At 42.1% G+C, this 24,138-nt stretch overlaps 1 protein-coding gene across 4 annotated transcripts in view; it reads right to left on the bottom strand.

Annotated features, from left to right (window-relative positions):
- pleca (plectin a) overlaps positions 1-24,138 on the bottom strand; it is an 828,744-nt gene that overhangs the window by 457,846 nt on the left and 346,760 nt on the right. The window contains exon 1 of one of the 4 annotated variants that reach the window (XM_051935607.1): positions 13,706-13,854. The exons of the other annotated variants lie outside the window; for them this stretch is intronic. Within the exon in view, the coding sequence (XP_051791567.1) occupies positions 13,706-13,751 (46 nt within the window). The 5' untranslated portion in view covers positions 13,752-13,854. Of the gene's footprint in view, positions 1-13,705; positions 13,855-24,138 lie in introns of those variants that run through there. 4 annotated transcript variants of the gene reach the window in all.

Raw genomic sequence — 24,138 nt, 5'->3', positions numbered from 1 at the left:
ACGGCAGATTCTTGAAAGTCCTATTGGTATATTCCACCACTCTTATTCTCAGCCACTCCTGCTCATGGCCAGCTATCATTCTACACTCCCACAAGAGTCTCAACTTTCTGCCTTAGCTAACATCTGTTTCTATTTGACAGGAGGTCACGTTGTTGACCTCTTAATTCCACAGTGAAATGTCCACCTAAAGCACACAAAGGAGTGTAACCATATCAATCTGCTCATCTAGATAAGGAAACATGAACTGCCCCAGCCCTGCCAGCTCTCAGATATGGACCAGCCTGCAATGCCATTCACACCAAATCAACAGATCTTCATTTTTGAACTCAATATTAAAAAATATGTAAGCTTTCATTCAAAAGAACTTTAATCGAGCAGGGAAGCCAGGTATGCTGATGTCTAGTACACAAGGAGACCGGCGTTCTTCTGGTTTTTTTTCCAGGGTCTCTAGTTTTCTCACACAGTCCAAACACTTTCAGGTTAGGTGAACTGGATGCTAAATTTACCCTGGTGTGAGTGGCGAGTGTGTGTGTGTTCACCATGCGATGGACTGGTGTCCTGTCCAGTGGATTGTTACTGCCTTAGGCCTTATGCTTGCTGGGAAAGACTGCAGCCCCGTGCAACCCTTCTTAGGATAAAAATGGATGGAAGGACAATCAGCATGGGTTAACAGGATACATGAACAAGAACTAGATTTATTGATTTGGCCTATCATGTGACCTGTATTGATTAAATGTAAAATAAATGTGATGTTACTCTTAGGTTTCACTTTCTCCTGATATCAGCAATAAACTAACAGCCAGTAGAATTCACCCACAGATTTCCCCAGAGATCAGCAGTAAAAGCAGGGACATTTCCAACACACTTAAATGGAATCAAATTCTGCGGTATTTCCATTCAAAGCCTTACTGACAATAACATGTGCAGTTTATAGAGACAACATGATGGCACATCTCCAGAGTGGCGTGTTTGAACTCCAGCCCACTCAAAGGCTCTCTGTGTGGAGTTTACACATTCTCTCTGTGTTCACCACGGCGTTCCACTTGGCAGTGCACTGTTCTTCCCCTTGTGAGGTACAGTAGGGTTAGATGAATATGTGACAGTGTGACCTGTGACAGACTGGCGACCCACCAAGGGACCTACTGCCAGAAAAGGCTACACTCCAGCCCAGTGCAACACCAAATACGGATCAAGCGCAGTCCATCCATCCATTATCCAACCCGCTATATCCTAATTACAGGGTCACGGGGGTCTGCAGGAGTCAATCCCAGCCAACAAGAGGGTGCAAGGCAGGAAACAAACTCCGGGCAGGGTTCCATCAAGTGCAGTCAAAAATTGATTTCTTTTTGTAATAATTACAGCACCATTGACACCTTACACACTGTGCTTGCATGTCCACATCTAATTTACTTCCACAAATTGATCTACAATTATTGAGTGCACAACGTAGGCTGCTGCTCAGACCCAAGCATCTACAGATGGCTATACCAAGAGAGTACACTGCTATCTATGTGCAAATCCAAAATCAAAGGGGGCCTCCAATGATACAATGTCCAAACAAACCTCAAGTCCACACTGGCATCTTCTTTTTATGTGCATGTGTGTAGGAGTGATGCCACTTTTTTGTTCCCTATACCAGCATAACACAGGGAAATGTCTGCCCAATCCTGTACATGTGTAACCCTGTTGTAATACGGCCAAAAATTAAGTTTTTCAAGAGCCAGTCCAACTATTAGGCGACATTGGTGCTGTTTATGTTATGTTAAGGGGCACACGCTCCAGACACCGAGGAGTGCTCTGCTTTCTGGAATCCTTACTGCCCAGCTACTCAATCGACACATAGGGTTGCCGTTTTGATAATTGAAGGGGTGAGCCCTGCAGACACTGAGAGGACACTGAGAGGAACCACCTCTCCTCCTGTAGCATCACACAGACTTTATAATAATCCAGCAATTCATTCATTTTCTGAACATTCACTTGTTTGCAGTGGGGAAATGGCAAGCTGGACAGATCAGGCCACCTAATCTACAACAAGTGCTTCTGTCTCCTCCCTGGAAATGCCAGGATAGTCCCAGGCCTGGGATATAGTGACCCGTGTCTGCCCATAAGTCTTCTGTTGGAGGGCTGTGCCTTGTAGCTCCCAAAGGTGGTGCTCAAAGCTGCATGGAGCCAACACTCCAAGTGGAGGAAAGAGTGAGAGCACCAGTGGTGTAGCACCAGTCAGATGAAAGTCAAAAGTGGGGCAAACACAATGATACTAGAACCTGGCAATGGGGATCGCCCAATGGGACAAGGAACATAACTTTCTGAAACTACTTATTCAATTAAACTGTTACGGACAGCCAAAGCATGGGCACAAAAAAAAAAAACGAGCCCAGCCCAAGATGTGATCCCAGCCTATACAGCACAGCGCAGTGTATATAACATTTCAAAATCATTTTTTTTCTATAATTACACACCACCATGTGGAGTCTGTACATTCTCGTCTTGACTCCAAGTACGACAGCTTACTTCCACATCCCAAAAACTATGCAGATTAGATTAACTGGTAACTCTAGATTGGGTTTTTGCAAATTTGTGAATGAGGTTGTGCCCCCAAGAGGTTGCCGAACAAGTGTTATTAGTTGCTTTAACCTCTGGTGATGTTAGAATAAACACATACAACCCTGGACTGGACCAAGTGGGCTCAACAAAGAATGGATGGATTACTGCTCACATTATTATACCACACTTTAAATTCTTGGGCACCCATATTTTCGAGAACTTCACGTGGACAATCAACCACCACCTCTTCGCTGAAGAAGACACATAAGTGACTCTACTTCCTAAGGACACGGCCAATTTGTCTGAGCAGCCTCTGGTGCTCTGAACATCCTCACTAATGCAATCTCGGAGCTGGTAGTCCAGCTGTTCAGCAGCTGACAAGAGGGCTATGCCGAGGGTCATTAGATCAGCCCAGAAATACACACCTGAATGCAGGAGGGGACATTTATACTGCACGGTGCTAAACATCAGTAAGGACTTGTCCCCTCCTGGCCTTCATCTTTGTACAGCTGCTGTCCTCTGGAAGATGCTACAGGTCTTTGAAGACCCGCACTCCAGGCTCCTGAATGGTTTTTAACCCAATGCCATCTAAATATTGAACTCTGCTTTGCGGAGATCTTGACTCTCCTAATTCCTTCTAACATATAGTGACATACATGTGTACACACACACTCATACTGCTTCCACTGTTCTTATATTACTGTCCATTGACGGCGATGTGGGCTACAAGTAGTTGTCCTTGTAAATATTGACTATGTACAATAATGACAATGTGAAGCAGTAACATGTGCAACATTTAAAATAGCAGCAATTCAATTTTAACGATAGCTTTTTCACAGGGGATGCACAAACCAGTGTGTTTCTTCGTGCCGATCCCAAGCCCAGATAAATGGGGAGGGTTACGTCAGGAAGGGCATCAGGTGAAAAATTTTGCCAAATCAACATGTGGACAAGATGATCTGCTGTGGCAACCCCTAACAGGAGTAGCCGAAAGAAGAAGAAGCAGTATTTGATTCTTTTTATTTCATACCTGCATTTTTTATTTCTAGTTGTATTTATTTTGTATGTTAGTATTTGTCTGTTAGCATCACTGGGGATGGCATCTTAACTTCATTGTACTATGCAATGACAAGTTTCATTTCATCGCCTTCATTGGGTAATGCTGATGGTAGTTATTATAAATTAAATGCATGAACAAACATATAGACACACACATGGACACATATTAACAATACATTTGACACAAATGTACATACAGAACTGAACAGCCAGCCATCTATTCATTGTAAACATACTTTGTCCATTAAACATTAAATGGATGCAAGAAGCAGAAGCCAACCCAGACAGCAGCCACCACTGGGAAGGGCATCAATCCATCACAGGGGAACACTTAGTCGTGAGCTGGGATCTCTAAATCATGCTAATAACGCCCACTTGAGGGGCAATAAACCATCAAAGTAATAGGGTAAACACATGGTCTTTATAAAATAAAAGATTTGTTCTTTACAAAACAGTATTCCAAAAGCTATGAAGCTCCACAGAGCACAATCCTAGGCAGTCCAAGCAAGTAAGTCCCAAAACAGCAAATTAAAAGAACTGTCAACAAAACAGAGCAAACTGTCAAAAATCAACAAAAAAAAGTATAAAGTGTAGCAAAAACAAAGAAAAACCAAAAAAACTCCCTAGCACATTCAAAATGAACCGGCAAGAATTGTGGGAGACTCTCCGGATTTATAGGGCAGAGGGCGGTTCCTGCTGGTGATTGGCAGGTGGCCCCACCTCTTGGGGATCCACCCACAAAACATACAGAACATCAGTCAGGCAGCTTAATCATATAGACACCATTAAAAACAAAGAATGTAAAAAAATCAACAAAAGTAACAGAACATACAAAGTCATGAATTTAAATCCAGGTCCCACAAAGTCCTGACATTGCAAAGTATCATTGTGAAAGATAAAATATATTGTATTTTAATTGGTAACAGGTAAACAAAACAGTCTGAATTTTTCATCCAACCGTCCCCAAACTCTGCTCCATATAATCCATATTACTAAATGAGAATGGTAAACCAGATATGGATGCAGGGACCTGCCCATGGACGCAAAAGACATAGTGCGCAGGCGCCACACAAAGCCCCCCTCCAACTAACAGAAATCGCAGGAGACATGGTGCGCAGGCGCCACACAAAGCCCCCCTCCAACTAACAGAAATCGCAGGAGACATGGTGCGCAGGCGCCACACAAAGCCCATAGCACACAAAAAAGAGGAGTCCGACACACGCCCCCGAGTGAAACGGAACAGACTACGGAGTACACACACTAACATAAATAAGAAATGAGACACAAAGCCCCCCTCCACTAACAGAAATAAGAAATGAGGCAACGCACCCATAGCACACAAAAAAGAGGAGTCAGACACAGGCGCCATACAAAGCCCATAGCACACAAAAAAGAGGAGTCCGACCCACGCCCCCGAGTGAAACGGGACAGACTACGGAGTACACACACTAACATAAATAAGAAATGAGGCAACACGCCCACAGCACACAAAAAACAGGAGTCAGACCCACGCCCCCGAGTGAAATGGGACAGACTACGGAGTCCACAAAGGGTCACCCATTAAGCCCGAGATTAACGCTCAAAAACGAAAGAGCAACCGCAAGCAAACACCCGACATCATAAAGAAACCCCACAAATACGAACAAAACAACATATTTGAATCACATTATCCCCGCCCCACAGTGAAACGGGACATACTACGAAGTCCACAAAGGTTCACAAATCAAGCCCGAGATGGTACGGAAAAAGAGGAGTCACCCCCCCACACCAGAGTAACATGGGACAGACTACGGAGTCCACCAAGGGTCACACATCAACCCCAAGATATTACGGAAAGCGAATTGTGGTACGGAAAACGGCAGATACTACGATAGGAGCATTTGCCTACAACGCGCATCTGAAATCAACGTACACACTACACAGCATACTCCACGCACTTCTAAAAAACCGCACGCGGGCACCGGACGTCATACATTAACAACAAGAAACCGGACTACACTACATATTGAAATCACATTACAGTTATGCAATATTAACAGGACAACCACAGATAACACAGGCGCAACACCTGATGGGTAATAATAAGAAGAAACGACCGCTCCGTATTAAACATACGTCATCTGAACACGTACAAACTATACAGCGTGGGTGAATCTCATTACAGTGATGCACTATTAACCGTACAATCACAGAGAACGCTCCCTATTAACAGTAAGTGCGATCCTCCTTATTACTTACCCATATTACTAACGATAAAGAACAGACAAGTCATGCATTCACGATCACGGGTGCAAAATGATACGGCTCGAGTAACGGGACCACAAAGACGAGCCCGCATGAAAAAAAAAATAAACGTAGGCGCCTACAATGCGCTTCTGAAACCCCACGGAAGAAAAACTGTCTCAGCTCCAATCATTGTCATTCACTTAACTTCCCTGAAGAAACAACTGGCAATACAACTAATGAGTTTACACATTGTTGTCAAAAGGGTCAAGTTAGACTGCCTCCTTTACATGAATATCCTGAATATCTACGGAAGCTTCTAACTAACGATGTACCTGAAAGTAAAAACTTTATGAACTGCATTAGATCCTACAATGGTTCATTTGCTTTTGCATCTACCGGAGTAAATATCAGGCCACCAGCTGGCAATGGCCCATACTGCTTTCGCGTATGTGGACAAATATTACATCACATTGCACAGTGCACCCTGAAACAATTCATGAACGCAAATTTGCAGAAATATACATCTTAGATCCAGATGACGTAATCTATCAACGAATGAAGCTTCCTGAAAACAAACAATGCACGGAGCTTATAATGAGAAACGTCACTAAGATCATAAACAATCACCCATTAGCTAAGTCTATAAAAATGCTACATGAGGTTGAAAGAGAGGCCAATACAAAAGCAACCTACGGCTGCCTGCCGGGCACGGGTTCAAAACGCCGGGGATAGGCAAGCGAAGCGAGCAGGGGGCAGAGCCCCCTTGTAAATATAGATAGATAGATAGATAGATAGATAGATAGATAGATAGATAGATAGATAGATAGATAGATAGATAGATAGATAGATAGATAGATAGATAGATAGATCTTTATTGTCATTGTCACTTTTACAAAGGAACAACGAAATTGAAGGATATATAAAACGTAATAACATTAATCTAGGTAGTAAACATGTAGGTCACAATCATCCAGTCTTCCATCCATAATCAAATCTGGCTAAGGCATGTAAGCAATCACAGGTGGCAACATCAACCACCAGGCAGGAGCCAACATTTGATGGGATGCAAGTTCACTGCAGGGAAGACTCCTGCTTACAGCCCTAGACTTGCTCATGTCAGACAAACCTACAGCCAACAATTCAACAAACCATAATCATTAACAAAACTACATCTGGGGCTTAGCACTGATGTTTCACAGCTGCATACCTCAGAGTTTGAATTCTGGCCTGATTACGGCCGGTCTGGGATCATAAGTAAACCTTATGAGAAGAATTTAGGAATCGTAGTGGACTGCTCACTGTCAACTTCAGACAGCATTCAGAGTGTTGTAGATTATATAGCACCCTGAGGTGCAGAAGTCTAAGAAAGGTCATGCTCCAGCATTACAAGACACTGGTTAGATCTCACTCACTGGTGCATTTTTGGTCTCCAGGATACAACACATGGCAGCACTATGAAACATCCAGAGCAGCGGTTCTCAAACTGGGGTCCGCGGTCCCTGAAGCGGTTTCGGTGGGACCGTGAGAAATGATTGCATATTTATACTATTTATATTTTTATAATTATTAACCTTTACCATCTGAGGGGAAGTAAGTGACTGAGCTCCTTCGTTACCCCCACCACCTAGACCCAACCACTAATCCGCTGTTCTGTTATTCACTGCCACCGCATTGTTTTCCCACCGTTATCGCTCAGCACAAACCAGCCCTTATTATTTTTATCATAATCAAAAATTATCGATTCTTTCGTAGAATCAAAACACTCGCGAACAGTTTTCGCATATTTTAGAAGCAAATAAGAGCGCTAAAGGTGGCTACAGATAATCAACAAACAACATATTTAACATTTTTTGTGTTTTTAATTTTTAATAAAAGGGTCCGCGAGCCATCAAACAATTTTTAAAGGGACCGCCAAGCAAGAAATTCTAAAGAAGTTTGAGAACCGCTGGTCCAGAGGAAAGCAACTAAGCTGATTCCAGAACTACAGGGGATGAGTTATGAGGAAAGTTTAAAGAGCTGAGCTTTTTCAGTTTATGCAAAAGAAGATTAAGAGGAGACCTGACTGAAGTGATTAAAATTATGAAGGGAATTACAACAGTGGATCGAGACTGTGACTTGAAAATGAGTACAACAAGAACATTGGGACGCAGTTGGAAACTTGCTCAGGGTAAATTTCCACACAAACATTAGAAGGTTTTTATTTTCACAGAGAACCAAAGACACATGGAATAAGTTGCTAAGTAGTGTGGTACACAGTAGGACTACAGGTAATGTCAGAACTCAACTTGATGTTATTTTGGAGGAATTAAGTGGATAGGACTGGTGAGCTTTGTTGGGCTGAATTCCTGTTCTTATCTAAATTTGTCTAATGCTCTAACACCTTCACCTTGTGGAGTTTTTCCACCACGGTTTTCCTCCCAAATCCCAAAGACATATGATTTTGGTTAACTGGCAGTTCTAATTAGTCTTCTGTGGATGTGTCCTGAGGCAAAGATTGGACTCCTTAAGTACTGTGTTTCTTAGAAGAATCCTTGGGTACCAATGGTTTGACTTTGTGTCAAATGAGCAGCTGCTCATGGAGTCCTGAATGAGGCACATTACCTGCATTGTGATGGAGCGTCAGTTGCGTCACTATGGCCATGTGGCATGATTCCCCAAGGTTGATCTGGCTCACAGGACCCTCATTGTTGAGGACCCAAGTGACTGGACTAGGCCAAGGGTATGCCCACATAACACCTGGTTGTGGCAGATAGAGAGTAATTTCCGGACAATGGGACTGGACCGCGTGTCTGCCTGCAGGGTGGCCAACTAGGATCCTGAGCTGTTTCGTCATGTTGTGGGTGCGGCAACATGCTGTACCAGTGCATGCTTCCCCAACCTAACCTGGAGTGGAATGGAGTGGCACACCATCTCAAACTGGTTGCTGCCTTTTACTCAGTGCTGCTATAATTGCTACCAGACCCTGAACTGGATTGATGGCTTTAAAAAGGGAATGATGGAAATGCATTTTGTTTACCAATGTGTTACAACTGAACGGACAGCCAGTCAGACTTTTTTACTAATCACCATCCATCCATTATCCAGCCAGCTATATCCTAACTAGAGTCACGGGGGTCTCATATGTCCAAACTATCAAGACGAAATTAAACAATGGATATCACTTTTTAGGTTAGGTGATGGGATTAATTGCACCATACGCTGCACTAAATGCAGCACAATGACCTAGCCTCAGGTCACAATTCACCATAGTTGAACATCCAACACAAATAATCACTGAATATACAAAGGCACTGAGTGACAAACTTAGCCATATATCCCTCATTAAACCAATCCATCCATTTCTAGTTCAGGGTTACAATTTCAATGTTACCTAGTTCCTCTCTAGCAGTAATGAACTTGAGGCAGCAAAAATGAAGTGAGGACAAATGGGAACAGGATGAAGAGCCGAGCTGCGCCAAGAGTCACAGACTGTAATCCTCTCCCTTCCTTTCTGGTAGAAAAATTACTGGATGTCCTGCACTAGACTTCAGATGAAGACAGCATGGAGTCCTACAGAGGAACTTCTAATAAGCACAAGAACTTACAGGACCTATGGGGAGAGCTGATGTACATGCAAAATACAATCAAAATATTGCTCACTAGTGTCAGTACATAGTGGTTACATAGTTTCCATTATTTCAGGGTAGAATGGAAATGCATAAACAAACACATGGTTTTAAATTGAGATTCAGACACCATGATAGACTGTTCAGATTGGCCACCATCTGTACAGAAGTAAATGCAATATGAAATAAAACAACTTGTTAATGGAGATACAGCCCTGATGAAGGCAGAACAACTGACGTGTCTTTAACTTACTTTGTAATATTTCAGTATGGAACCAGGCACGGTGGCGCAGTGGGTAGTGCTGCTGCCTTGCAGTTAGTAGACCCGGGTTCACTTCCCGGGTCCTCCCTGCGTGGAGTTTGCATGTTCTCCCCGTGTCTGCGTGGGTTTCTTCCCACAGTCCAAAGACATGCAGGTGAGGTGCATTGTCAATCTTAAATTGTCCCTAGTGTGTGCTTGGTGTGTGTGTGTGCCCTGCGGTGGGCTGGTGCCCTGCCCGGGGTTTGTTTCCTGTCTTGTGCCCTGTGTTGGCTGGGATTGGCTCCAGCAGACCCCCGTGACCCTGTAGTTAGGATATAGCAGGTTGGATAATGGATGGATGGAACTAACCTTTACCAATTTGTTCTTCTCCCGCTTTTTTCCTAATGTACTCTGACGAAGCTCTTCACTGAATATGCATATTGTCAGACACTTCAGTATACAGACCGCTTTGCAGATTCTTAGAAAAGGAACACAGGGAAGACTCAAGCTGTGACACTAATGCTAGCACAGGGGTTCCATTTCCATCCTTAAAAATGTATGAGAATCACTGCCGCTGCAACGATTCAAGCCCTGCCTCTTCCAGTCCCACCAGTATTTAAATCCTCATCAAACTGGGAGTCAGCGTCTACTGTGGAGGATGGAACTTCACCAATAGTAGGCTTCTTTTCGGTATAGCTATTGCAGTCTTATTTATTTTTCCACATTTGTGATTTTTGTTTTGTTCTTTGGACACTGTTATTAAATGGGGGCATTCTTCAGGACCCTACTCCTCATTCTGTGTATTATCTATATATATTGATGTGCGTCTGTGTATCTGTCTGGTTGCTATGTTTCTGTCATTGCAACAGGCACAGCATAACAAACATCTGTAGTAATAAAATGTTGTCACTCCAACAAACGGCACATCACAAACATTCAAACTGCTTTTATAAATCCCATATGAAACGGCATCAACAAATCTTAACTGGAGCTTGCAGTACCTATGATGTGAGTCATATAACATGCACCATGTCAGTCATGAAACACCCATCACAGAGTTAATAGAGTCTAGGTGCAGACCTCCACAGCGTTGCTCTGTTAAAGAGATTGATGATGTTAGGCGGCTGCCCAGTTACATGGTTAAGGTTAAGATTAGGGTTGTGAGAGACTTATCTGAGACTGTCAAGTAAACCAACTGCCATAAACATGTTATCCAGATTGATAATTGAGAATGTTTCGTGACTGATTGGCGTGCTGCAGTTAGGCCCATCTCAGTGGCATATAACAGACGTATGCATTGCATTTGTCATTCCAACAGATATTGCATCAAAAACATTTGTAGTAACACATTACTGCAAATGTTTATGATGTGCCATCTGTTGGAATGACAGATGCAATGCATTTTATTACTGCACGCATTACAAAATACATTTCAATAGATGCTGCACTGCGAATATTAACGTGGAAGTCTACATTGATTACATTGATTTCAACCTATCGATGATGGGTAGCATAGAGATTATTTATATCCTCCCTACTAAAATGATAAGCATCTGTGTGTTCGTCCAGTTTCTATGTCTCTGCAATGCATTTGTCATTCCAACAGATGGTGCATCACAAACATCAATACTGCTGTCATGAATCCCATACTAAATGGCATATAACAATGACACGCATAGCATGGAGCACTGCAAACACTAACGCTGAGGTCGGTCTTGATTACTTAAATTTCAACCTGTCTTAGATGGGTAGCACAGCTAGTATGTACTGTATATATAATAGCATTTATATTATATATATATATATATATATATATATATATATATATATATATATATATATATATATATATATATATATATATATATATAAATATACTGTATATAATGAACAGACACACATACAGATAGTACATTGCAGCATTTTATTTTATTTTTTTTTACCTCCTCTTTGCTCGATCAGCTGCTGGCTTGCTGCTGCTGCCGTCCCACGTGATCTGCATCTCGCACGGTGCACTTCTGTCATATCACCCATGTCCATATATTCAATCTCTTTTTGCTTTTACCTTTTCATCAATATCGCATTGAATTTTGTTCCATGTTTGGAATTACACCATGACAACACAACGTATAACTGCCCGTGACTGAATATCGTTTCTTTCTCTCTACAAGAAATGTGTCTGACAATAGCATTCACACAAATGAGAAATGATTGAACTTTGTGCGTGGTTATGTGGGCAGGACTTTTCCAAATCTCTTTATATATATTATATATATATCCATCATAATTAAAGGACAAGAGTGTGTGTGTGAGCGTCCGCATACGCACGCGCGGTCAATACCCCTCTGTTATATACCATTTGGTATGAGATTTGTAAAAGCAGTACTAATGGTTGTGATACGCCACCTATTGGAATGGAAAATGTAATGACTAAGAAATGCAAAATACATTCAAATACAGGGTTCACTGCAAACGTTAACACCGAATAAGTCCAACAGAGAGTAGGCACTGGACAGACAAAAATCATTAGATTTCAGCCCATCTTAGATGGGCAGCACAGCTGAGGCAAAGTGCTTAAAGCCACTGCTGCATAGATCAAGAATTCTGGATTTAAATTCTGCACTCAGGTGTTATCCATGTGGTGTTTGCATGTTCTCCCAGTATTTACACAGGGTTTATTCCTGTTATTCCAGTTTTCCCTCCACAGTAGACTAACAAACATCAGTTGTCCCACTGTGTGTTGGTGGGTGAAGGGATGGTTTCCACCTTGCTTCTACAGCCTCCAGGTTGGACATCAACGTCCTGTTACCTTATGGTGAATACGTAGGTTAAAATAGGTGGGAGGATATGTAAAGTACACAGATTTAAAGTACACATTGAAGGAAAAAAATTCAAGGAGCATTAGACAGTATTTTTTCAACTGAACATTCATTGGGTTGAGTATCTGCTGTGTATTTACTACATATTGCAGATATGACAAAGCTGAGCATCCACAACATGGTGCTTCTAACCTATTTATCATTTTATTGAGCAAGCTTGGAACTGCTAGGATGCATTCTGCTCTCCTGTGAACTGTAACTGGATCGGATGTATTTAAAGACAGATGGATGGAATTAACCTTTACCAATTTGTTTCTTGTGCCAGGTGGATGCTGCAGGAGCTCTTCTCTAACTGTTACGTACAATATATGCATAATTACATAAAAGTATCTGCTTTGTGTCATCTGTCCATTTTCTTTATTCTTTTTTAGACCAGTACAAAATTGGAGTGATGCCGGGCAAAGTAGGACCTAGCACCAGAAGGGATGCCAGCCCTTGTAAGTAACCCAATGCATTTAAAAGATGTTTTAATGCTGCCCAGTGATGCTAAGATAGGTCATGGACTCTGGGGTATACCCCCTACCTAATATACCTAAGATAAGGTGGAAGTACTTTAGCGGATGCTATGAACTACTTGCTGAGGAGATACAGGCGTTTTGAAATGTCAGCACATGGCTGTCAGTATAACACAGCTGAAGAGCACCTGTGCCTGTGTGAGAGCGCCATGAGGCACTGGGCCGGCCCTGAGAGGTGTGTGTGACAGGGAGAGCCGTCGTAATGTAGTCCACTGCAGTCTGAGTGCAGAAGCACATGCTGCAGAGCACAGATACCAGTTTCAGTGCAGCACTGACTCTGCATCTAATAAAAATCAACCGGCAGCAGTCAAAAGTGTTTCCCACAGAAAACGACCCCCTGTGGTCCTTCGTTTCTTTCAGGAACAAGTGAAAGAAGGTTTCTAAGTTCCTTCTTTTAAATGAGAATAATAACAACAAATAAAAAGTAAATCAATAAATAAAATCAAGATTTTGAATTTATATCCCTACAACACTAGAAAAGATGAGGCTCCAACCCCATTGGCAAGTTGAGCTGCACTCACCAGGGTATCAGCAAGCAAGCCCCAAGTGCCCTACATATTGTGCAGGACATGCCAGAGAGTTTCTTTCAAAATCACATCACATGTACATGCTGGCCAGAAATGAACGTCTGTCTACCTTTCAGAGACGAGATCTCATGCTGGATGGATCGGGCAGTGTCCATGCTTCTCACCCTCTCTGCCGTCTTGTTTGGTGGAGCTCCTAGGTACACACTGGAGTAGGTTTTCCTTTTTTTAATGCAGTCACGGATGCCGGTTCTTGTTGGTCTCCACTCCCCCTTCTCTCTCTCTCTTTTACCGCACAGGAATTCGGCCGTGAACAAAAAACGCCCCTCTCTTCCCCTCCTCCTCCTCCTCCTCCTCCTCCTCCACCACCACCACCACCCTTCCCAGGCTTTTCACTGAGAATTGTGCTTATCCAATCAGAAAGCAGCCGACAGCCTTTTCATTGATCACAGAGTTTGGCTCAGTGCGCAGAATGCGGCTAACAAGGACAGGATAAGAAAAGAGGAAAATAAATTGAAGGGAAATGTGAAGGGGGGGGGTGAGTGGGGGGGGTGTTCCTCCAGTGTGTTTCGGGGGTGTGAAATTCAAGGAAAAAATAATGAAAATCTCCACCTGAAACTTTTGACATCAACAAACTGCAGGCAATGCGATTAGCGTCTACAGCGTCCCAACAAAGAATTAAAGGGCAGCCTCTCAGATTTCACAATAGACTACTGTATTGGCTGGGCCTCCTAACTACAGCATTAAAAACATAACATGTTCAAACCCACCTATTCAAAGTTTGGGCTAAAGGGGGCTGGAATCTATGAGGGCAGCACTGGGTGCAAGTGAAAAGGTAGTCCTGGACCCCAGGACACACACACACATATGTGTGCTGGTTTAGAGTTACCAATTATATAAGAACATACAAAAGAACATAAGACACTTGATAAACAAGAGGAGACCATTCAGTCCATCACGTCTGTTTGTTTAGCTTATAGCTAAGCTGTCCCAACATTTTATCAAGATTCCTCCTTAAAGTTTGTCAAGATTTCTGCTCCAACTACATGGCTGAGCAGTTTGTTCCAGATATCCACATCTCTTTGCACGAAGAAGTGTTTTTTGTTTTAAGTCCGAAATGCATTTCCCCTTCATTTCCACTGTCGTCCTCGAGTATGTTTAGTTGTAAGAATTCTGCTGGATCTATTTTATCAACGCCTTAGAGGATTTTTGAAGGCCCAGATTAGGTCCCCATGGAGTCTCCTCTGCGTGAGACAAAACAGGTTTAACTCTCCGAGTCTGTCACAGCAGGACATGTCTTTAAATCCTGGGATGCTCCTGGTTGCTCTCCTCTGTACAGCTTCAAGTGCTGCTATGTCTTTCTTGTACTGTGGTGATCAAAAGTTCATACAATGCTCCAGATGCTGTCTCACTACAGTAGCGTTATTTAGCCTGAGCATAACGCCCCTCAATGTATAATTGGCAGTTCATACAATATAACCTAACATTTTATGTGCCCTTTCGACTGCTCCTGCACATTGTTTAGATGATGAAAATGTTGTGTCAACATAAACCCCTAAATCCTCTTCAGAGTCTGATTCCTGTAGGACAGTGTCTCCCATCTCATATTTATAACTGGTATTCCTGTTGCCCAATTCTAGCACTTTGCTCTTTCCTGCAAGTGCTCACCCAGTTCTGAAGCTTGCTCACGTCTTTCTCAATTGCTTTTGCTGCCTCCTCAGTGTCTACCATTCCTTCAAGTTTAGTATCATCAGTGAATTTCACAAGTTTACTAACTACACTGGAGTTAATACCATTAATGTAATCAGAAAAACTTCACGCACCCAACATGCCTTGTGTCAATAGTCTACACTGGTGGTTGGTGTAATGAAGTGGGGAATGTTTTCTTGGCACACTTTGGGCCGATTAATACCAATCAATCATTGACTGAATGCTACGGTCCATTTGTGTATTGTTACTGACCATGCGCATCCCTTTATGGCAGCCATTTACTCATCTTCTAATGGCTACTTCCAGTATGACAAAGCACCGTGTCCAAAGCAAAGAGGTTTCATGAACGTGACAATGAGTTTTGTGTTCTTTAGTGGCCTTTCCAGTCAGCAGATCTGAATTCAATAGAACACCTTTGTGATGTGGTAGAACTGGAGATTCACAGCAAGAAGTGCAGCTGACAAATCAGCAGAAATGTTGTGATACAATTTGGTCAACATTGACCAGAATCTCAAAGAAATGTTTATAACAGGGGTGTGCAAAGCCATTCCTGGAGGGCCGCAGTGGCCGCGGGTTTTTATTCCAACCCAGTTGTTTAATTAGAAAACAATCCTTGCCAATAATTACATTTCATGGCGTTTTAGTGCTTTAACTCTGCTATGTCAAGTCATTCTCAAATCCTAGATTTTTTTTTCCATTCTAAAGATATCCAAATATTTTGAAGTGTAAAACGGATGGGTAATTCTCACTCCTTGACTTTTTTGTCTTCTCTTTCCTTCCAAGTATTTAATTAAACCAAATAGTGCATGATAAATACACACAGGTGTAAAGGGTAACAAGCAAAATGGATAACTGCTGGTTTCTTTTGTCATTTGCATCTTATTGCTAATAAGGAGCAATTAAAAACCAAGAATGCAGCTGTTTAAGACTTAAATAAGCAATAAGGGTTCAAAATCTTAACGAGGGAGATAACTAAAATGAAGCAGAAGTGTTTCTAGAGCAATTAGTGCTTCTTATTAAGCAATTGGGTTGGAACAAAAGCCTGCAGCCACTGCGGCCCTCCAGGAATGACTTTGCACATCCCTGGTTTATAACATCGTGTGGATTCCATGCCAAGAACAGGTGAGGCTGCAGTGAAAGCAAAGGGAGGACCTACCCTGTATTAGTGTCCTAAGACTGCACCCTGAATGTAGATCTCTCAGTAATAAAATCTTAACCAAATAATTCCCTTTTGCTTTCTAGTTGTCAGCTTTTGGATTTTATAGCAAAATCTTCCATTTGGATGATATGGTTTGATAGACTGCAATGACTTCATCTTTGTTAATAGTGATGAATTTCTCCACTGAGAGAATCAGACTATCAGACAGCCTGTCTTGCCCACACAGATTCTTAAGTATGGAATGGAGTTTGAAAAATCTTTGCTCAGCAGTTGCTGTTCATACAGGCAATGTGGCATCGATTGTCAGCCATTGACCCAGTGTTGGATTCAATCAATTAACATCAAACTCTAAATATACTCAGCATCATTGGCACAACACTTTGGGTAGTTGTGTGCAGAATGAAATCCTCTCAGCTTTGTCAGTGCATCCTCCCTGAGTGGGCTTGAATGGTCCTGACATCACATGCCCTCTCTTTTCCTCTTGGAGCTAACGAACATGGAAACACTCTCTCACTGACACCCACAGATTTATGATGCTGGTTTGCAATGCACTTGAGTTGAAAGGTAGAAAATGCTACGTGTTGTGAAAAAGAGTTACGTTATAAATATCAGATACTTACTAAAAGTGAGTAGCAGCTAAGAACTGTAACAAGCCTGCAAGAAAAGCAAATATGTGCGTCAAGTGCGCAGATATTACAGCCACCTTCCACATCATAACATATTACAAACTAATAGGTCCAGCAGACGAATATTTATTATGGATCTGTGTGGAATTAACAGCAATTATTATCACAGACTATACTTTAGCTCCATTATGGGATAGAACAGAGTAGCATATTTAGCTTTAACAAGGCATGCTGCTTATTGTGGTTTTCTCTTTGTGTCTTACAATGAAAAAGGAGACACTCCTTTGTGCTCAGAGTATTCAAGTACAAGGGCACCTGCGTCAAGTGAGGGAAAAAGGGCAGGGGTTTGAGTCAATGGAGCCATCCCGTCATACATATCCCTCACCTGGATTATTGTGTTCAGTTCTGGTCCTCCATATTACAAAACAAGACATGGCAGCACGAGAGACAGTGCAGAGGAGAGCAGCTAGGATGATTCAGGGCTGACAAGTATGAGCTATGAGGAGAGATTGAAGGAGCTGAACCTTTTCAGTTTAAGCACACAGAGATTAAGATGGCATATGACTCAAGTATTTAAAATTATGAAAGTAATTGTTAAGTATGGTGGACCCCGGTTGTTATTTCAAAATAAATTCTGCAACACGAACACAAGGAAAACAGTTGGAAACTTGTAAAGGGCAGATTTCGCACAAATGTTAGAAAGTATTTCTTCACGTTAACAACTACAGACACATGAAATAAGTGACCAAGCAGTGTGGTGGAGTGTAAGGCTTTATGACCAAGCAGTGTGGTGGAGAGTAAGGCTTTATGAACCTTCAAATCTCAACTTGATGTTACTTTGGACAATCTAGGTGAATAGGATGAACGAGCTTGTCGGGATGAATGGCCTGTTCTCATCTCAATTTTCCTAATGTTCAAATTATCCTGACCTTCATGTCTTTGGCAATGTGGGAGGAAAACATGAGCAAAACTTATGCAGACATGATGAGAATGTGCAACATACACACACATATGACAACTAAACAGACATCCAGGATGCAGCAACAAAGAGTGTATCACAATGGTTGAGACCACTGCTTCCCAGAGCCAAGGACCTGAGTTTGACTCCAGACACATGAACTGTCTATGCCAAGTTGGAATGATCTCACCAGGTCTGTATGGGCTTTCTTAGTCGTATGTGTCCTCCAGTGTTTTATTAGATTTCCCAGTGGTGTGTGTGTGAGAGTATGGTTGCGTCCAGGGTTGGATCTTTTCTTGGACTCACTAGTGTTGGGATAGGCTGTAGCTTCTCTAGCTGACTCTGTCAGGAAAGGAGCACAACTTTATTGGCATTAAATCCTTAAATGCATTACATAAAATAGCAATTTACATATGCACAATTAGCAATACAAAAAAGGAAAAGTGGGCTTAGGATGAATCTTATGCTAATTTCTGGAAAGAGTAGAATACTTAGAACCCATTGTGTAATAATTGTGTACAGTTCTGATCACCACGGTACAAGAAAGACATAGCAGAACTTGAAGCTGTGCAGGGGAGAGAGCGCCCAAGTGCCATCCCAGGACTTAAGGACATGTCCTACTATGACAGACTCAAAGAATTAAACATGAGAAGACCACATGGGGACCTAATCCAGGTCTTCAAAATCCTCAAAAGCATTGATAAAGTAGACTCAGCAGAAAACTTTCAGCTTAACAGTAAATCGTGTACTGGAAGACACCAGTGGAAACTACATTCCAAAAATGGATAAACCAGACCAGGATGGGTGTGTGTGGGCATGAAACTGTGCCCAACTATGGACTGCTGGCTCTTCCAAGATTGCTGGATGATACTAGATGAGCGTCAGCTTCTCACAACACCGAACTGGAGAAACAGGTTAGAAAATGGACAGAAAGATAAATTGCAAGCAGCCATAAGAACACACAACATAGCGAGTGAAGAAGAAAGCGATTTGTTGTGTCTCAAGACAGCTCATTTATCAGTTCACTTTTCGTTTGACCCTTTCGCCCATTGTTCTCTCGTGAACTGATTACTTTGGTTCCTTACAATGTTAGCTAACAATTCAACCTTCCCAAAAATTATCTACAGAAAAAAAGGTCAGTAGCAGGCCTCCTGCTGGAATGACAGCCACAATCTAGCCTTTATGAAAAAAATTTAAAGAGCAGCTCACTGCAACCCACCAAAAAAAATTAATGATGATAACCCAAAGATGTCCTATCAAGGGGTAGGATCTACTGTGCAGACAACATAGTCAGAATTTAAACCATCTCTGTGATCCTAAATTGGATTAAGCAGGTTCAGAACCTGAGAAAAGCATAATAACCAGCAATGCTGTGGTTCACACTCCAGTACCCGAGGGCTGCTAGGCCGCACTGTCTGGACAACATCACATAAAGTTGAGAGGAAACCAAATGGAATGATCTGCACTTTCAGCTCTGATGAAATCATAAAAGAGTGCTGTACATTGGTTAAGTAACATATAAAAAAAATATATTTTTGGAGGGTTGGTTCCTGCCTTACACTCAGTGCTGCAAGGATAGACGACAGGCTTCAAGCCTTCCTGACTCTCAAATGGAACAAACAAGTTTGGAATATCTACTGCCACGCATGTGCGCCTGCGGATCACCTTCCGGGCTCTGCTGAGGTAAGCCATACCACTCTGGGTTGAGATGAAGCGTGTTCGTTAACTGTATTGTCTCTTTTGCCCATAATTCCACTAAGGTGCCTAGCCCACCCTTTCCATCTGGATGCCATAAAAGTCGGAAGGTGGCGTCTCATTTTCTCCATATCCTCAATGAGGACAGAACCACCAGTGACAGAACCTTTTGCTAGAAGAATTCAGGCTGATAAGAGCCGATCTTATTTTGTGCCATAAACACTTTTTCTGTTACTTTTGCCAGTTAAATGGGGTTCCCCAGCTGGTGCCCCAATACTTTTTATTGTTTTTTGCAGTTTGTCCACCTGGGCACACTACGCATTTGCTTTCTAATTCACTTTGCCAGTACAAGGTTGTAGGAAGCCAGTGCAGCTCCACTTTTATACTCTTAACTAGATAGCAGCCTTCTACTCCGCTGGCCATGATAATTAACTAATCATTTTCAAAAATGTGCATTATCGAAAATCCTACAATGTTGTACCCCTAATGAAGCAGGAAATCAAGTGGGCAGCCAAATGTCCTTCTGGTGTATAGGCTGGCATTTCTTTACTAAAACACAAGCACCAATCCCGACACAAGGCTATCCTATCATTTTCTCACCCTAAAAAGAAATGCCTTTCCTAAATGTGTCGTGTCCCTGACACTTCAGAGCCCCTACTCGGAATTCTTGACAGTTTAGTCTCTATAACTTAAAGGACATTAAAAAGCCAACTCCGGTAAAACAGGGCATTTCTGAGAATTGAACACTCTAAAGAGTAAGTATGACAACTCTCATTTACTTCTAAAATCTCACAATTTAAAATGAGGAATGGTTTCTGTGTCTTTGAGAGCAAATAATGATATAATAAAGTGAACATGTGCCAAATTTCACGCTTTTGCGAAAGCTTGAGATCAAATACAACCATACAGGCGCTTCATTTTGGAAAAATGTGCAAACATGACCTGATTCACCAGTAAAACCAAACTGAATACGTTTTCTGCTATGTATACTCAGCTCCTGAAGCCTTCTGGGAGGTCCACAATTCTGGAACAAGGAGTCTGCTAGCAAACATCTTGAGGTAGTTAAAACATTGACTTGACTGGGATGTGAAGTAATGAAATCCAGTCTTATCTGAAAATATTCAATAAACAATCGATCATACAAAAAATAATCCTTCTTTTATCGATGTAGAACAGCAACACCATTATCTGCATGAAGTAGAGGATTTGGGGTAAAAGAACAGAGAAGCAGCCCGAAGAAAGTCCCAATACTTGGAATTCAATGCTGATGCCGCAGAAAATGGCTCTGCCCTTGAAGGTGTGAGGTTAGGATGATGGGGTGCACAGCTAGACTTCTGCATAGGCTAACCTAGGTTATAGCTCAGTGATCCTCAGGCAAGAGGTGGTGGCCAAAATCTATCAAGAGATATGAAAAAATATTTCTTCTTTGTTTTTCAAAGAAATATTCCTGTTAATTGACTGGTCGATTGACTACAATACCCAAAGTGCCAAAATACTTGAACTTGCTATGAGATATGACAGTTCTTTCAGCTTAAGAAGCAATTGAGACAGGCCAGTTTTGAGTCACTTCCACCTTATGTTTATCCTAGGTCCAGATCTTCACCCTTGCCATCCTCAGAGGAGCTGTTCCACAGATATAGGTGTGAGATAGGTCTTTTGATGTCAGTGATAGCAGTGCTACCAGCTAAGTACAGCAATATTTAATATATCCACTTTATGTTCCTCAGAGTCTGTTACATTCATATGCTGTGGACGTAAGATAGCCTTTGGATCCTCAGTACTCACCACGTGACATCTCTCAAGTTCACAGTTTGGCAATAGAGACAAGCCAAAACTCAGGTCAGCATTGACAGCAGCATAACCTCAGCTTAAAAATCCATTATATTATATATATTGTGAGATATGGCCGGCAGTTTATCCCGGCCAATACCCCCAGGCCGCCAGATGGAGCCCTCCCTGCAACATGGAGGTGCCCCGAATTCCAGCAGGGCCTCATGGACCTTGGAGTTTTAATGCACAACCCTGCTGGATACCATGGGAGCCGCCAGGGGATGCTGCAGGGAGGCCCAGGGACGTCTATTTGCCTTATAGCCCAGAAGTAGGACGGAAGAAATAAAGTACTTGCGGGCTGAAGAAAAAGAGGACTTTTCCCTGACCCAGAAGTGCTGGGGAAATCACATGGACTGGGGGATCAGAAGCACTTCCGGGTCAAGAAGTATAAAAGGACTGTGGGAGATCCCAGCAGTTGAGCCGAATTGGGAGGAAGGGTGACTGAGCTGCTGGGAGGTGTGGAGGAATTAGTATTGTGTTAAGAATTGATTGTTTATTGATTATAGTGGAGTGGAGGTGCTTTGTGCACATTATTATTGTGAAAATAAATTTATTTGGACTTTTATCTGGTGTCTGGCGTCTGGTCCGAGGGTTCAAGGGGACGACAGCGCCCCCTATCTGTCACAATATATATACTATATATATACAGTGGGTACGGAAAGTATTCAGACCCCCTTCAATTTTTCACTCTTTGTCACTACTTGGCCGCATTCATCTTTCCCTCGATTGCAACCAGTCGTCCTGTCCCTGCAGCTGAAAAACACCCCCACAGCATGATGCTACAACCGCCATGCTTCACTGTGGCAACTGTATTGGACAAGTGATGAGCAGTGCCTGGTTGTCTCCACACATACCGCTTAGAATTAAGGCCAAAAAGTTCTATCTTGGTCTCATCAGACCAGAGAATCTTATTTCTCACCATCTCAGAGTCCTTCAGGTGTCTTTTAGCAAACTCCATGCGGGAGTTGGCCTTAATTCTAAGCGGTATGTGTGGAGACAACCAGGCACTGCTCATCACTTGTCCAATACAGTCCCCACAGTGAAGCATGGCGGTGGCAGCATCATGCTGTGGGGGTGTTTTTCAGCTGCAGGGACAGGACGACTGGTTGCAATCGAGGGAAAGATGAATGCGGCCAAGTACAGGGATATCCTGGACAAAAACCTTCTCCAGAGTGCTAAGGACCTCAGACTGGGCCGAAGGTTTACCTTCCAACAAGACAATGACCCTAAGCACACAGCTAAAATAACGAAGGAGTGGCTTCACAACAACTCTGTGACTGTTCTTGAATGGCCCAGCCAGAGCCCTGACTTAAACCCAATTGAGCATCTCTGGAGAGACCTAAAAATGGCTGTCCACCAACGTTTACCATCCAACCTGACAGAACTGGAGAGGATCTGCAAGGAGGAATGGCAGAGGATCCCCAAATCCAGGTGTGAAAAACTTGTTGCATCTTTCCCAAGAAGACTCATGGCTGTATTAGCTCAAAAGGGTGCTTCTACTAAATACTGAGCAAAGGGTCTGAATACTTAGGACCATGTGATATTTCAGTTTTTCTTTTTTAATAAATCTGCAACAATTTCAAAAATTCTTTTTTTTGTCTGTCAATATGGGGTGCTGTGTGTACATTAATGAGGAAAAAAATTAATGTAAATGATTTTAGCAAAAGGCTGCAATATGACAAAGAGTGAAAAATTGAAGGGGGTCTGAATACTTTCCGTACCCACTGTATATATATATATATATATATATATATATATGTATATATATATATATATATATATATATATATATATATATATATATATATATATATTTAACTTGTAGTAACTAGAGAAAGACCAAATCTTAACATTAATAATTAATAACAAAAAATCAAAGTAAAAAAGAGAGACAGCCTCTGTAGAAAAGCTGCCAATGGTGCTGCACATGGAAGTTAAACAGTTTTTGTACTGTGCTTTGAAACTGCAAGATTAAAAAGAGCCATAACTGGACATGCAGATGGTTGGGAAAGTGCGGACAATATGGACAATCCATTTAGAGAGAAAATTCAAGGTATGCAATCTATGTACCAGTTTACAGTCGTGTGTTTATTTCGGGTTCTTCCAGTAAGTTACCCAAGATACTTTTGTCATTGGCTATTCTGTTGTGTATGTGTTGCTCTATTGTAGATAGCTTTTTGGAATCAAAAACGTGAAAAAGATCTTGAGAACAGCAATGCCCAAAGAAAAATGTTTAGCCAAAATACTACAATATACTGAAATACAATACTGATGGATCTGAAAGTTTACGACAACAAAATAAAATCCGCTTGTGGGACTCTTCACACTACAAGATGGCTGACTGTAATTTCTGACATGACAGAAATTCTTTTGCAAAACTGTAAGATGCAATTTGGCCTCACAGCTTCTCTCACACGGGAAACAATGGAAGATGAAGCTGAAATTTGGGACAACTTGGTAAATAAGTCGGCATTGCAAACCAGGCTTCAAATAGTGCCAATATAACACAGTACAGGCTTACAGAACAGTGTGATTTTCTACGCTGTGGTGTGCTGGGCTGGTAACAT

This window comes from Erpetoichthys calabaricus, chromosome 13, assembly GCF_900747795.2.
Source record: "Erpetoichthys calabaricus chromosome 13, fErpCal1.3, whole genome shotgun sequence".
Lineage (NCBI taxonomy): Eukaryota > Metazoa > Chordata > Cladistia > Polypteriformes > Polypteridae > Erpetoichthys > Erpetoichthys calabaricus.
Note: the sequence above shows the minus strand (reverse complement) of the source record. Positions and strands in the feature narration are given on the sequence as shown.